This window comes from Morone saxatilis, unplaced genomic scaffold, assembly GCF_004916995.1.
Source record: "Morone saxatilis isolate NCDOM2014 unplaced genomic scaffold, NCSU_SB_2.0 Contig10, whole genome shotgun sequence".
NCBI lineage: Eukaryota > Metazoa > Chordata > Actinopteri > Moronidae > Morone > Morone saxatilis.
Genome location: NW_023339652.1, coordinates 690,438 through 707,365, shown reverse-complemented (window position 1 = coordinate 707,365; position 16,928 = coordinate 690,438). Strand labels below are relative to the sequence as shown.

The following is a 16,928-nucleotide window of genomic DNA, read 5'->3' as shown; positions in this document are numbered from 1 at the left end:
GTTTAATTACCACATTTCAAGCTCCCACGTTTCCGCGACGGATTCTTCTTCAGTGTGCAACACAACGTGCCTTACGTCACACCGCTGTGCGTCCCCCGCCCTACAGTGCTTGGGAGACCCGCCGTGTAAGTATACAACAACGTTATTTTGTTCACGTAACGCCGAGTAAAGTCTGATTAATCACTTTTCCCCACCGTCTGCACCACGCGTTACCATGGTACTCGAGAAATGTCAAAGGTTAGCCTACCAGTGCTTGGGTTGAAATGGAGAGGGCGCACAGCGCTGCTCAGACTTCACCGGGCAACCGACCGCGAGAAACAGTGAAAACACAGCGAAAATGCAGCAACGCATCGCAGCAAAGCGACAAGTAAGTAACAGGAACGAGACAGAAGATGTCGAGGTGTTGGGATTATTTTTAAATCTTTAAATTTAAAAATCGTAAAACTTAAGGACACACATGTGGTGGTGTGTGTAGCATTAAACGGAGTGGGAGCTGGCGTACCCGTATTCTGAAGGGTCCAATTTATCTTTATTTTCACTGGACACTTTGACTGAAACGGTTTACTACTTTTATAATGATGGGTATACCATCAAACCTAAATGTCAACTTGGTTTTCTTAAAAAACGGAAACACCAATTGGTTGCTATCTATTCTAAGTGATCTTGTCTTGTTTTCTAATTCGTATGGCGTTTACTACATATGGCGGCTTCTAATTGAAGCAAAGAAGTAGCTTTTTAATCCGCCGATGTGAGACCTTCGTTAATCATGAGATCCTTCGAATCGAATACTCGATTAGCCAACAATAGTGTTGGTACCGGGCTGCAGCCTACAAACACCACACACTCTTATCAAGGCCGCCCTCGATCTGCCTGGTGACACGCACTGGGATCGATACATTTTATGGAGAGGAGAATATAGTCTGGGTTTTCCTCCTGCGACCGCCCCGGCGGCCTGCTCTGCCTGAAAACTCCGAGCGGAGGAGCGTGCTAACTGGGTACCGCTGCTGTTAGCAACTGAAGCGGGTCAAACTGTCCTCAGTCGCGGCGATCAGACGCCGCGTGGGGTCCCAGTTCCTGGTGACCTATTCGTCTTTTATCATGCCAACTCCACAACTAATGAACCCTCGTTCCACGAGCTCCTGTAGGCCCTGGATGTAAGTCCCTCCGGAGCGTATGGCTGAAACACGGCGCGTAGCAGGTGCCGAGCCTCGGCCCCCTCCCTCTCCTCCCTGGCCGCTTTCCGGGCACCCCTCCTTTCAACAGGCGAGACAGAATGAACCCGATCCACCCGTCCGGCACCCCCCTTGGAACCACTCAGACCCCACACAGTACCGGTTGTTCATGCCTCCTTCTCAACAGGATGGAACCCGATACCACACACCACAGGATCACACACCACGGCGCAACTGTAGTCACAACCCGCCCGTCACGCCGTACCTGCCTGACTGCCCTGGCGATGCGTTCCACCGATTCCTTTCTGCCAGTCCACGCGGTGACCAGGCGGTGGAGGTGGGGGAGCTGGCTGCCCCACAGCGGTAAGGGAGACGCGCGGGCTGGCCAGGGAGGCGGCCTGGACTCCCGGGCGAGGCGCCCGAGAGTCCTCTAGCTTGGCACAGGAAGGCCAGAGCGTGCGTGCGGCGCTAACATCTGCCTAACCTCCCCTCCGTCCTCTTTCACTGTGATCGCTGGTGACAGGCAGAGGCCTGGACGAGAGCAAAAGAGAGGGCGCGATCCCACTCGAGATGTATTCATCACAACCAATGTACACACTTATATAGGACACCCAAACCAGCCAAACTTATAGTCACAGTCAAAGGACGCAACACTGGATTTTGAACGCCGATATAGCCCGTCTCACTAAAAATGGATGCTTTAAAAGTACAATATTTGAGGGTACTGTGTACTCTTCCACTTGAGTAATCAGCCACGCAGGTGCCTCCCTCCCTTACTAGGTGTCTCCATCTAAGAGCGCCTGGGTCTTGATTTTATTGAAGTTCTTGTGGATGTAATCAACAACTGCTGAAAAAACCCACCCGTGTCCTGAGGGAGTTTCTATATACCAAAGTTAATAAATATCCAGAATCAAACTATGAATAACAAACTACTCAACTTTATATTCAACAACATTTAACGTCCCTGATTGGTTCATCTCCTGTGGACTATTAGATATTTTTAACCACACTTTGGCCTCAGGTGTTGGGAATGTGAAAGAGCACACGCGGTTCCAGCTGATTCCGGCCATCTGTCGCCTTCTCTCAGTTTTTGTGTCATTTTTATTTACCCAAATTTAACCCCGTTCGACGGCTGCGTCTGAAGAAGCGGGAGCCGCCTCCCAGTGAACAGCCACGCTTCACACACTGAGGCCGCAAGAACGAGTGAAGCCGAAAAAACGGCTGTAGCACGTGCGGGGCAAGGTTACAGCATTCCACGGCCGTTTGACGACAGGGAATACAGTTTCAAGCTGATCCCCAGAAACGATGATGGTTGAATTATGGACGGGTCCCGGGGGCTGGCACATTGAAATGTAAACACCATTGTCTCGACCCCGACAGGGCGCTAGCGTAACCAGGAACGCGTCTCCAATTTTATTTTATTGGGCCCAACGTCTGATCAAAGCTCAACGACACTCAATACACGCAGGCTGATGTGACTGTTGACGCTGGACCTGCAGATCTCTGCTCATCCCTTGAACCCTGGATGATGTCCCAAAAAGGCTTGGTGAACGTTTTCCCCAGAAGAGTTAATCACTTAGTACTGCGTGTGCTCGTGTGTGTGTGGTCGTCGTGTGCTGTGCTGTGTGTGGTGTGCTGTAAGACGTCTCCGCGTGGTGAGACCCACGCGGTCGAGCAAGTGAGAACAGCATGAGGCAATGAAGAACAGTGTTTAAATCCACACTCATCCAGTTTACGCGCGCCGCCATCGCCTCCGAACCGGGCAACAGTCTCTGTTCAGTGACACGCAATAAAAAGACAACACGTCTCCTTCCCAGTCCAGACACCAAGAGAGAGAAACGGACACGGAATAATCCCAAAACCTCAAGAAGAAGACAGAAACACCACACAGAGGACGAGGACGAGTCACAAACAAACATTCATTTAATTCAAACATCTACAAAATAACAACCATGCTCCACATTAAAGCACAGTCGAAAAAAAAAAAGGACAATATCACCCCCCCCATATATTAAAAACCAGACACGACTATTGGCTTAAAAACAAACACCAGGCGAGTAGAACAGGGTGAAATAATAGATAACAACATATAGGAGATTTGCGAGGACAAAGTTAAGACATTTGGCTCCTCAAGAGCGTAAACACCTGTGCGATTGCTGATGGTTCTGTGAATGTCCTCAGTGAACAGTGACCAGTGCGAGGCCAGCAGTCAAGCTGAGCCCTCTTATAAATAAGATCCCTGAGCTCCTCGAGACACGCCGAGGGCGGGATCATTTACAGCGAGCAGGCAGGAGAGACGGCAGCTTTTCAGCCTGACACATGATTCCACATTGTCCTGTTCCCGAACCCGGGAAGTGGAGAGAGATATTCGGGCCTGTGGTATAGTGAAACACCGACATCTTAGCCCTGTCAGGTAAGTGTACTCCTAAACAATTTAACCCTCCCGCCTTCTTCCTCCCAATCTCTTCTCCCATAACCGGGCAGGACAACAGCAGCTTACGCAAGCTTTTAGGTAGCAACAGGTTTGTCTGTCCTCCCTGGGAGCGTCCGGACAGCAGATGCGTCGCCAGCCTAAACTAGACGTGGAGAAGTTGCAGCACACCCACGGGAGACAGAGTCGTGAGGATGGGAGAGGCTGGGTGCTTGCTAGCATGGTATTTATTAGTCCGCAACAATCACCTTCTCTCCCATTTTAAGTTCTTTGTTATTAAATTTTATTATTTTTTTTTTTTTTTTTTTTTTTTTTTTTTTTCCCCTGCGCCGGAACACCGCGGCCGCGACCGGACCGCGGCCGGGCCGCGCCCCTCCGCGCGCCGGCCGGCGCCAGAAAACGCGCAGCAGGAAGCCAAGACGGCAGCGCCCGCCGGCGATAGCTAATTGACTTAACCGCGTTGGTGGTGGTAGAGGGTTACACAGACATACCTGTTTAAAGCTTTAAAGGGCTCTAATCTGTCACGTCATCCTTAACCAGTGCTAATACGACCTGGCTCTAATCTCGTATCTCCTGTATGCTAGTTGAGTTCTTCCATCTACCACTCGTCTTCAACCACCATGTTCAACTCAGAGAAACCTGCTGTCCACGCTTTATTGCAGGGTAACGCTGCGTTTCCACCGGACGCCCTGTCGAATGCGGCGTCATACCGTCCCTTTTCTGTCGTCTCCGGCGTCAGCGTCTGTGGTTGTCTCAACCTGTCACACACTTGACTCGTTTATCCGTTGAACCACAATGCCTTTTCAACAACAACTGTTTACGATCATTGGTGCTTTTAATCTCTAGATTTGAACCCAAGAATGACAAGGATTTTAGTCCCCCATCGGCACGGCGAGCCCAAAAAAAAAACAAAAAACGCTCTTGGACAGAGGTGGCATCGCATATTACAGCCGCAACGGGACACATACAACCAACATACACACCGGACGCTCCGCTTGTGTCCTGTCCAACCAGCGTGCGGAGAAGCAGTGATTGTTAAGGTCGGAACTGCTGCTTATTCAGTGTGTTGTGGTTTTAATCAGCAGGCTCTGTTGTTTGAGAGGAAGGAGACTGTCGGTAATTGCGGCTCCCGGTACAACTCTGACCAATCGCAAGCAGCCCAGCGCGCGAACTTCACACGGCGAGCCAGCTGCCCGCACAATGAACAAATGGTGGTGAAGCACCACACAACTCCTCATCGCACTCCATCCAACTGCTCTTCATCAACCTGCTTCTCTGTTATTCTCTGGATGTGAGAGAGCCCCCCAGACTGTCATGTACATCCTGAAACTTCAACAACCATACACTGTCTCCTTCAGTCTCAGTCGGAAGGCACAACTAATCATATACAGTAGGTAGCATATGTGAGGTTTAAAGACTAGAGCTATGTAGACTCGTACGCCTGTGATATTCACCCGAAAGGGAGAGCAGAGATGACATGTTGTATGTATTACTCATGGTGTTAGGCTTTAATCTGTTGCATGATCCCACACGTGAAGCAATCAATAGCAGAACAAATGTAGAGCGTAGAGAAACCGCCACATCCAGACAACTAGACAAGAAACTACCGATCATATCACAACGAAGAACAATGCAATCCCTGATCGGTCCTTTCCGTAGGTATGTGCACCGCGCTCGTTCGTGTGTGTGTGGTGGTGACTAGAGTTGCTCCTGTATCCCTACACCAAATGCATGCTCGCTAAAGAGGATAAAACGTACGACCTGTACTAATGGTGGCATGAAATCTAGACAATCGATCAGACACATCGAGAGGCATAAAAAAACGAGTTTGAAACAAGCGTCTCCAACAATTGGAGTATCTCAAGGGGGCGCGCTAAAAGATAGACAACCACATAACAAAGGTTGAAACCTCCACCTGAGTCTATACTGCTGTGTCCACCTTACCTAGCGCGCGGTATCCAAGAAGATTTCAGCTAGCATCGAGAGCAATTTAAGAGGCCTCAGGATTTTCAGTTTAGACATTAAACTGTTTGTTACCATTGCCATACATGTCAAAACATGTTTTGTAGTGTAAACCAGGTAGTGACCTCCTGGCCCACCACTAAAACGTACTCTACCGCCGTCGGCTTGTCAGCCACACGAAGCACCCCCCCGTTATCGGAGCAGGCTGAATGCTTGGCAGCGAAGCACACGATTCAATAAATCGACCAATCTGAAAAAAATGAGACACTAGCTGTCAAAGACTATAACACCTAGCCCAGCATATATGCCAGGGCAGATTGAATCAATTGTTGTTGAATTTACACAAACAGGCTAGATACAGATATACACCCAAATTATGTCTTGAACCGATGGAGCGCGAGTACATACGGATACCTGAATCTAAGCCCACCACCCCCCTCCGTTTTACAGAGTGCTATGGTAATCCAAAGAAGCGAGAGAAAAAGCATAGAGCATGTCAGGATGAGACAGACCTTTGCTGCGTGAATGCCACAGCGATACAACACTACAACCTCCGTGATCAGCCAAACATTATCCGGGAATAGATCAGAACGTGCACGCCAGAGTAGGTGGAAATCCTTACTTCAGAGACACATCATCTTCAACATTGCGCACCAAGAAAGTACTAGCTTAGCCTTGTTTGGGTCGAAACAAGCTGTCCATTGGCATAGGGATCTACATGCGGGAGGGAGTCTCGATACCTGCTCAACAGGCCCGTCGCGCACCGCAGGTAGCAACGTCCCGCGCCTCCTATGGTCTCCTCCTAGTCCCAACGTGACTCTCCCAGCCATTGGTATCCGGACAGGAGCGTCTGTTCTCCTGGCGCATGTCCTGGATCCTGACGCGCAGCGCACTGCTTCCTGGAACCTGTATAACGTAGGTATAGATGGCCATGTCTGTTAGCTCCTCGGCTTCACGATCTTCCAACTACTGCGAGAGGAGCCCCTCCGCGAGGGTGCCGTATGACACTGAAGTATTGAATTGAGTGCAGATTGAGACAAAAGAAGAAAATAATAATATCAAAGGGTCAGGCTTACTCTGTACTGGACATGGTATCTACGAAAAACAAATAAAAGAATTTAAAATTATCAAAAATTACAAATAAGCTTACATGAGTATTCTTAAGCTTTTCGAGTTGTAGCTACTTGCTAAGGTTATCCACGGATTATATTATCTTACGGTTTCAAGTTGAATCAAAAACATAAATATAAGTACATTTTACAATACTTTATTCTGGTTATTTCTTTATTTTCTATGCATTCTCATACAATTTCGCTCATTAAATTTACTTAATATACTTATGAGAGGCCGGGCCGACGGCTATTTTTATCCGCTTGAATGAGCGCGATCCCGCCGTGAGCTCAATGGGGAGCGCTTCACATATATTTGCACTCCGATTATTCATTTATCTTATTCGTCATTTTATGTATTATAAATATTTTCATTCTGCTGTATGTTTTATAAAAAAATCTTCTACTATATTATAGCATCCGGATGTCTCAATTTAGATCAAATACTCAATGTTTTGACCGGATCTTTACTGCCAACATCCAGTGGCAACCTCCTATTCAGTCTGCACTACATGGATATTCCATGCTATAAGCATCACTCTCTTCACACTGCACGTATGCGCAATGATTATTACGACGTAAAATCCAAAACAGTAAATAGCGGGAAGAGAGGAAGAAGAAGAAGACAGATAAATCGGAAGAGAAATGAAAAGAAGACGGGATCAAGGGGAGTTTATTTCCAAGCTTTACACCAAAGCATACTGAGCCTTCTTACAGGAGAGCCGGTTGGCTAGCAGGACCAGTCGGCGGAACCAGAGCTCGATTGCATCTTCCGTGTAACGTCCAACGTCTTACCTGCTCAATCAAGTGGCTCGTCTCAGCAGCAGCGATGCATAATCGACCGTACTAAAACCAACAACTGACATGAGATGATGCACAACCTGGCGGTGAGTAACCAGCCATCGTATACCCTCTCGTAACAAGGTGATGACATTATTCAATGCTCCCGCACCACCAACCCGCATTATCGGCTGTACGGACGTCGCCCGGAACAGCTCGCGCGCGGGTCGGTGGCTCGATCGTTCGAACTGTGTCCGTGTCAGTCAGTCAGTGGCGAGCGTCTACAATTTGACCACCTCTTAGTATATTTGTGGTTGCTAGCAAGTGCTCATTGTACTAGCGCCATCCCAGTAGCGAGTGGCACGGTACATGACATACTGTATGATAGTGACGATGGTAAAATAACGGCAGTATTCGTTTCTCTACTGTTGTATATGCTGTCTAGCCCGAGTATGACGAGTTTCCGTCTTCAGCGACGCGCTTGATGAGACAACCAGTCATACAATCGAACGATCCCTTGTTCGACTATTATCAACACTACTTTGGCCTTTAAAGATCATGAAAGACATGACTCAGAGTTCTTAACTTAGGCGGGAGTCATTAGACCCTAATAGCAGTCGCATCCGTCATTCTGCTTCCGAGTTTGTTAAATTTTTTTCATCTTAGTTCTATTTATTCTAGTGGACTGAACTAACATCACAGGATTAAGCTCGCCGCCTGGACTGTGTATATTTGGTGTGCGAGAGACGATAATGTATGAACGGCCTTTAGTCACTACAGAGCGGCACACAGCGCACCGCTCCCACGTTCCGCTGGCTTGGTCGCGCTCCCGTTTGAGGCGTATTTTCTGTATCATCTGCGAGGTATGGTAGAAGAGCCGACTGAGAGACCAAACACTCCCATCTGAACTCAAGCTACCGATGCCGCGCAAGGCAGCACGCGGGTATAGGCATGCAGGAGCGCATTAGATATTAGGCTTGATGATTACTATTCCAGACGTGCAGATTAAATAGAGCCTCTGAGCGGAGCATCACGTATACATGCTTATTATGGTCCTGTAGTACGTTCAGCTTACTCTGCTATCGAGTCAGAACAGAGAACAACCCGCGCATGGTAAAACCGCCCTGCTGTGTGCGACTTGGCTAGAGAACTCTTATCTACACCACACCAGCATTTTTTTCTCTCTTTTAGATAAAATCATCCTTGGAATGCAATTTGAGACCACTTACGATACACGCTATATCAGTTCATCCAGCATTAGAATATATTAAATATAGAGTCAATATGAATCTTCTTGTTAAGAGTATGAATGACAGTCAAGCGCGATTACACGGTTGGTTATGAGCATCACTCAATCGTACAACGGTGCGTGTAGAGAAGATATGATTAAGAAATACTAGAAAGAAATCGAACACTATATCAAATCAGGATGCGCACATATGCTGCATATATATCTTGTCAGCATTTTAGCAATTGAGGAACCAAAATTAATTAGAGGTTCAAAATAATCCCATAAAAAAGGATTGTGTTAGAGACATATATATGAATCCTGCTTATATGAGGCCGAGTCGTGATTTAGGCGAAATAGAGCTTCATATTGTCTTCTCCACCAGACGAGAGCGGACACGAGAGAAGGGGATACAGGAGTATCGGCTGACGCCACAGTATGCTAAAGATTGCCACGCGCACATAAAAGGGCGCGGCAGACGCCCGACTCAGATCGGGTCTATCACGTGTCACCAGCGGTGATTGTGATTGAAATATTACAGAGAAAACGAGCAATTGAATCCATTCTAGCTACAAATGCGTAATTAATTCAATGACTATGTTACTAAACACCGCATATAGTGTGAACTTCTCTAGTTAACTTCTCTAGTAATCTGACTAAAACCTGAGAGTAAACTCATCGCGGGCTGGTATTTATCCTCCGGGCGCTCTCCTGTCACCTCTCCTGATCTGATCTCGTAGGTCTGGAGCGAGCGGTATCTCTCCTATCCATCAACTCTCTTCACTCAAGACTGTGCTACTCTCTGTCTCTCTTCCTACTTGTGCGTTTAAAGATGTTCAGATGAGGACGGCTCCTGTGTTTGTAATACACTTCTAAGCCAACGGCCGTTCCTCTTAGTCTATGTCACGAAAGGTCTCGGAGGAGTCAAGTGCGTTTAAATATCTTGTCAACTCACTCAGAGTTTAATTTGCAACATTTCAAGAGTACGCATGGCCTTCAGCATAATACCTTCTTGTCTGTATTGATTCTTCATCTACTGAGACATCAACCCACGTGAAGCGAGACCAGAGATATAGAGAGTATTTATTATATAGAGAATTTTTAGAGGCGCACCGTTATAACCGAGTCCAACCGTATTTGGTGATTTAAAATCTGTGAGCCCGAATATCACAGATAGATGTGTCTCTGGTCAACGAACCTCAGCGGTATCAGGAGAGAGTAGACGAGAGCAACGTCTCCATATACTAGAAGAGAGAGAGAGAGAGAAGGATCAGACCCAGGAGACAGACAAAGCAGCAGAGATGTCATGAGTGCAGCATGGAAGAACGGCAGCAAAGAGGTAAGATACTATACAGGTAGAGAAACAAATATCATAATGCAGGAGTTGATTTAAACTTAACACTAAATAGTTTGGTCAGAGAGTGATAGGATCTTCCATAAGCATTGCTTGCTTATAGATCATGGACGCTGTTTCATATTTACTGCTCTGAGTAAATAACTAAACGCAACTCATCGCTCCTCATGCCCGAAGACACAGTGCATCTAGCGGCCGCCCGCGCTCGTCCTTCTCTCGCCCTCCAGCCGGATCATGACCAGAGAGATTAGGAAAGAGAGCGCTCACCGAGGCGAAACAGAACACAATATTTGGGGGCCCTGTGGTCGAGAACCTAAAAGTCAACTATTCAAATGAGATGAAATACCATGTCAAGCAATATTTTTATATAACTATCGGCCCAGTGGTAATCCATAATTGGATGTAAAACATCCTTTTCTATGGATATTTTGCAAACTCCTCATATTGTCCATAAGGCATGGATGGTGTGCAAATAGTTTGAATTTGTCTTCACTTGTAGTTTTATCCTGAACTCTTCTTCGGCCCCTGACTAATGCTAGATTGTTCCTCACTGACAAGATACATCCTGACTTATTCAACTCTTAACAAAGATTCTCATCATTAACGCATTATTTAAATATTAGTGAAAACGACTTGACATGTGTTGTTCCACGGGTAATTGCAAAGATTAAATGTACTAAAAAATGAAACATAAGATTTTTTACAAACAGTGAAAAGAGGTTTCCAGCAGCACAGCAGAGGGGTTGGACAGGGCTTGTGGTTCATCATGTGTCGCCTGCAAAGTGAGAATAGCATGATACAATAAATTAATTAGGTGATATGGTGAACAGTATATGCAATGACTGTGTAACCTAAGACCCCCTCACATAGACAATCACCAGAAACGATATTCAGAACGCCGACGGTTAAAAACAATCTACAGGAGACAGATAAAATATCATAAGAATCGCGAACTGATCAGTACACGGACGTCTACGCCGAATATGTCCTATCACCTGGAGTAGGTTCCAAAAAAAGGAGCAAGATATTCAGAACCACAAAATAACGAGAAGCCATCCTAATAGAACACGGTAACATTCTGCGCAATACAGCGCAGAGTAGGCGGTATATGACGTCCGCACAATAGATATACAAATAAAACGAAATAAAAGAAAATGAAAATACCTTATTCTTAAAAAGGATAAAAAGGAACAGTACCGATAAATAATCTGTGAAATTTGAGTCCACAGAAATACAATAAAATAGAATAAAACAGGAAAAATTGCGTGCAATCACTCCTTATTGTATTTGTGACTTACCGTGTGTATTCTAAAGTATATGCTATTTTCAAACGAGGCTTCGAGGCCGAGGAAATTCCTCCATCATTTTTTGTAATGGAGTTACTCGAGTTACTCGAGGAATCGTTGCAGTCCTATGTGTTTGTGTCACATTTTGTTTTACAGAAAGACAAAATGATTGGATTTTCATATAAAAACACAAACAAGTGCATTTTTTATAATTTGTTTTGTCATACATTGTTAAATATTGGAATGATATAACTGAGAATGTGATCTTAAAGGCTTAAAAGGACATTTTTAATTTCACACTTTAAAAACAGCTCATAAATGTATAGTTTCTTTCTTCATCCCTATTGAAAAGTAATATCCACCTCCTATATTTACCTTTAGAGGTCCACGCTGCTGTTGGATCCGCTCTACAGAGGAAAGTACAGAGCTTCGTCTGACTCTCCTCCTGTAAATCAGCTTCCTGCCATCAGGTAACAACGACTCTCTGTTGTAACGCAGTACAGGACTCGAACAGAGGCAGCCTCATTATTACTGACCTGCTGTGTGTGTGCGTGTGTGTGTGTGTGTGTGCGTGTGCAGCTGGGAGCGGACAGCTCACCTGTACGGTCAGCTGAGCTCTGAGCTCCTGCAGGAGGAGATCAGTGTGGAGAGTCTGTACCTGCTGCTGCAGGAGCTGAGGACGGCGGCTCACCGTAACGTCGCACTGCGCAGACTCTTCTGGAAGGTGAGGCCTTCAAACACATCCTGTAACCTCCTTCACATCGCTCCCTAACCCAGTGGTTCCCAACCTCCTGCCACTGAATAAACTGACTATATAATATATATATAATATGTATATAACAGTAGAGAACAACTTAAACTGTACAATGAACACAAACACAATAACTGCAGGAAGTTTGTGTGAAACGAAGCTGATTATTTTCAGTGAATATTGATCTGAGATTAATTTTCCTGACATTTTGTGGTACTTTTTATACAATTCTGTGTCTGTGTTGTGTATTTTTTTACATTTTCAATCCCAGCGTAAAGGCTCTGTGATTAATAATAATAAGCTTGTGATCAGGTCAGATCTTAAATAATCTAAACCCCAAAATAACGACTGAAATATTCTTATATCGGCCTTTACCCTAAGCTTAAAGCTATAGTATGTACATTTCTGTTGGTTGATAAATTTAATCAGATTACATAAGTAGGAATTATTTTGGATAGAAAAGTGTTTGCTGGGTTGAAAGTACAAGATGCAGTTTCTGCCACTAGGGGGTCTCTCACATTAAAGAAGTCAGAGTAGATTTGAGTGAAGTTTGATCTGCTTGCAGTTGAGTGACGACCTGACTTCCTCTGTTTCAGTCCAGTGAGGTGTGTGTCTTCCTGCTTCAGACTCTGGAGGAATCTCTCCACGGCTGTCAGAGCCTCAGTGGCGTTCACACAGCAGATCAACTCCTGTAAGCTTCAGAGAGAGAGTGTGTGTGTGTGTGTGTGTGTGTAAGCTGCTTGCTGTTTTTACACACATACATTTATATTTATACACTTTCAGCAGTTTAAGAAGGCTTTTGGTGTTAGTGAATAAGTGTTTTCATAATGTCCGTCTGTCTGTTTGGTCGACCGCAGCCTGCAGTGCTGTCCTGATATAGTCCCACGCCCTTTGTCTGAAACTTCAATTTCACAAAGGTTTTATATATATTAAAGTTCAAAAACAGAAAATAAAACTTTTGAAATCTTGCACACAAAAAAAAGAAAAATGATTTCTTAAAATGATTTGTAGGAAAATGGCTTTAAGATCTTTAAAGTTATCTTTAATGTTATATCAGGATTTAACAGTTCCTTTCAGACAGTGAACAACCACCGATCGCTGCGTCTATTTTAAGCCTAATGTTAATAGTTTAGGTCAGTGGTTCCCAACCTGCTTCCTTCAGGGACCTTTTCTATCATTAATAAACTGACTCAGTGACACAATTTATGGATATTTCATTTTATATTCAAACAGTGAACTCAGTAACTGCAGGAAGTTTGTGTCAAACCAGAGATTTGGATGAATTGTGAGCTGATTATTTCCTGTTTAGGGAATTTTTTATACAATTCTCTGTCTGTTTTATAGATTTGTTTAGTCATTTTTAACAGACTTAATAGACAGATTCAGTGTTTTCTTGTCCCTTGTCATTGTTAAGTTAGACAATGTATTTGTCTCACGAGGTGAACGCAGATGCATGAGATGCAGGCCCTACTGTGTACTAGGTTTTTAAGTTTTATATAATGGCATGGAAAATCCAAAGGCTATGTGAAGCGTTTGGCGAGCTAGTGGGGGGTCCGCCGCCTCTGTTGGCCAAGGTTTGTTTGTGTGATTTACTTTTGTTTTTCTGGATAACACAGGCTCCTGCGTCCTCGACTGAGCAACCTCTGATCGTGGCGCACTAAGCATGCATCGTCAAGAGAGCGAGAGGCTGGAACGGCAGAGTCAGCCTGTCTCTGCCAAAAAGTAAACCCCCATCTGGCTGTCTGAACATACTTTATCCTTCGCTGAACTCTCTAATGGATGATCTCTATTTCTGCTGTTTTTGTCCCTGCAGAGGGCGTCCTGGCCTCCGAATGCTGCTGGATTGATTGTGATCCAGAGCTTCAAATCAGAACCAGAGCCTTCCTGCTGACGTGAGGTGAGCTGCTCTCCACCTCCCCCACATGACTCCCGCTCTACGTATCCTATATCCTTTATCTGTAATGTTACCGCGTCGACGTCTCTGTCTCAGGCCTTAGCTAGTGAGTATCTGACGCTGCGCGCCGCCTCTCTGCTGTTCGAGCTGCTGCTGCTAGGCTACGGTGAGAAGATTACCAATCCAATCCAATCCAATCCACTTTATTTATATACGCACGATTTTCAACAAACACAAGGCTTTCCAAGTAGCTGCGCAAAAAGCATAGTACAGAATAACATAGATAAACAATAGACAGGCACAGCATAAAAGATGAGGACACAGTAAAAAATAAAACAATACATAAAATAATGAATAAAACTAGAATAAAATCAAGTTGAAAAATAATAAAAAGCACTGCCCGCAGATAAAAAATATGAATGTATATACATAAAATCAAGCTGTAATGGTGTCAAAGCCGAAGAAAGAGTGGGTTTTTAAGAACGAAGTTTTAAAAATGAGCAAGAGGAGGTGGCTGTCTAGGGAATGTGCAGCTGGCAAAACATTTCAAGTTTTGGGACTGCACGGAAAAGCTCCGATCCCCACTCTGAGCTTAAGCCCTCGGGCTTTTAGGCCACTGTCAGGAGCAGCTGGTCAGCTGACCTGAGACTGGGCTGGGAGTGTAGGGGTGCAGCGCTAGAGAGGTAAAGTGGCACAGGCATTCAAGGCTATTAAAGCTTAAATAAAACAGCAATTTTAAAAATTGAATCCTAAGATGGCGGGAGCCAGTGAGTGAAGCTATAGTGACATGTGCTCATATTGCGGTGCCAGTTAAAAGACGTGAGCGCCAATTTTGTACAGCTGAAGACGAGCATTGAGGACCACTAACCCCAATCATAAAATGCATTAAGTCAATCAGCCGGGTGTCACAAAGGCGTGGTTACTGTCTCAAGTGGGTGTCTCTGAAGGACTGTTTGTCAGTTTTTTTTTTTTTATTTTTTTTTTCATTTTTTTTTTCTGCCAGCTGCTTAACTGGAAAAGCTAGATTTCACTACGCTTTTATCTGGCTGTCAAGTCTTAAGGTCTGAGTCAAGACTTTTAAGCCACCCAAGATTCTTTTACATTGGTTTGCCAATATCGGCGCCTAAAGAACCAGATCAACTAGGGGGGGGCCGTCACAGAAGTGCCACAACCGATTGATTCCTGTCTTTTCTTCATTAACGACAATTCAGAAATTATAAGACATCCAAGCTTTAAAGGCTGTGTAACCACTTTTAGCAGATGGGTCAACAGAGTAGGAATCAGACTTTTTGAGGGGAATAGATCTGGCTGTGCTCGCATAACAGTGACAGGCAATGCATGTTTCCTGAGATCGGAGGCCGAGTGGGTAGATAGTGAAGAAAATAAAGAGGGCCAAGCACAGAGGCCTGGTTGGGACGCACACCTGAGAAGTGGAGCACAGAGTCTCAAGGCTGATACAGAAAGTCCGCTGTGACAGCGTGAGGACAATGAACCATTCCAGCTGCTGGCATGATCGCCACCCACTGCTCCAAAACGAGCAATCGGATTTCATGGTCCACTGTATCACAAAGATGGCTGCAGTCATCTAAAAGTAAAGGCAACACAGGTTGTCCAGGTCAGTAGCTAAAAGTTTCATTGAAAAACTCTTAAAAAGGGCTGATTCTGTGCTGTGGCAATGATTTTAAAACCGGGATCTGGAAAATCTCAGAAGTTTTTGTTCATATTAAAGTCATGAGCATGGGAATAAACAATCATTCTCTAAGATTTTAGAGATGAAGGAAGTTGTAGAGGATAAGAGGCCTGAGGATTTGCCAGAACAGTGGATCCAGCCAGGTTTTTTTTTAACTAGAAAGGCTGACAACTGCATCGGTTTAAACGATTTACAGGGACTTATCCAGAGGACAGACTGGCTATTATAACTGTGGACCCGATGGCACAATAGTCGAGGAAAGAACTCCTTAAAAATCGGGGCGGGACAGTCATAATCTGAGACCTGAGGGGCTTCAAGTGACCCACCAAATCTCCTGCAAAAGGCAGAGGATACAGGAGCCTTCAAACAGTGTGAAACACAGGAGAGCGGGGACAAACACTGAAGGATCAGAGCAGGAGTGAAATAAGTGACTGCTGGTAGATAGCTTGACCTTTATCAATGAACGTATGAAGAAGTTCTACACACAGCAGGGGGGAGGCGCTCACACCCCACACTCTAGAAGTCCCCCTGTGGTGCATTCAGAGCAAGAGCTTGTAACTTTAACAACACTGACAGGGCTTACACAGTTTAAAAGAAGCAATATAGAAAAATATTTTCTTTTAGCCTCTTTCCAAGTAGGATTGGTAAGGACGCAACATCCTCAGTAATGTGAAAGCTATTTCATTTGTGTCTTTTATCAATATTCGCTCAGCTCTTCGAGCAGTCCTGTCGTGGACAGTGCAGGGTTGTTTCATTATACGCAGCCAAGGGCTCTGATTTAGCTTTCTGATGACATGACTCTTTAATGGAAGCCGGCTGTCTATGGCAGTTTGAACACAGGTGTACGCGAAACCGAGTCGCAGTTCGCAGAAAGGCCTGCATGTACGCCTCTCAGGAGAGACCAGACTCGCATGAGCAGTTTCTGAGTGAAGAGCTGGCGGAGAAGTGAGCAGCAGTGGAAGGGTTTATAACTCGACATCTGCGAGGCAGCAGGGCGGGAGGCCGTGTGTATGTGTCGGCAGCAAAGCCGCAGCTTCAAAAGTAGCAAAGGACATACGCTCCGAGAAAAAGCGTCACAGGGACCTCCGGTATAGAACAGGCCAAACTGAGAGTCAAAACAAGATCAAGTGTGTGCCGACAGTTCATGTGTCAAGGCGCAAGTACAGATGACGAGATTAGAAAGGTCATGATGTTTAAAAAGTCTCGGCAAAGGGTTATTCAGGGCAACACACATGAATAATTCACAATCTCCCAACATAAGCGACCACCGA

At 45.2% G+C, this 16,928-nt stretch overlaps 1 protein-coding gene across 1 annotated transcript in view; it reads left to right on the top strand.

The window, feature by feature from the left end:
- Window positions 1-16,928, top strand: part of cunh12orf56 (chromosome unknown C12orf56 homolog) — a 23,823-nt gene that overhangs the window by 5,954 nt on the left and 941 nt on the right. Inside the window, exons 2-10 of the mRNA XM_035680306.1 lie at window positions 1,360-1,535; window positions 1,696-1,762; window positions 4,188-4,343; window positions 4,689-4,894; window positions 6,372-6,480; window positions 11,704-11,792; window positions 11,902-12,046; window positions 12,670-12,764; window positions 16,498-16,602. Coding sequence (XP_035536199.1) covers window positions 1,360-1,535; window positions 1,696-1,762; window positions 4,188-4,343; window positions 4,689-4,894; window positions 6,372-6,480; window positions 11,704-11,792; window positions 11,902-12,046; window positions 12,670-12,764; window positions 16,498-16,602 — 1,148 coding nt within the window. The remainder of the gene's footprint in view (window positions 1-1,359; window positions 1,536-1,695; window positions 1,763-4,187; window positions 4,344-4,688; window positions 4,895-6,371; window positions 6,481-11,703; window positions 11,793-11,901; window positions 12,047-12,669; window positions 12,765-16,497; window positions 16,603-16,928) is intronic.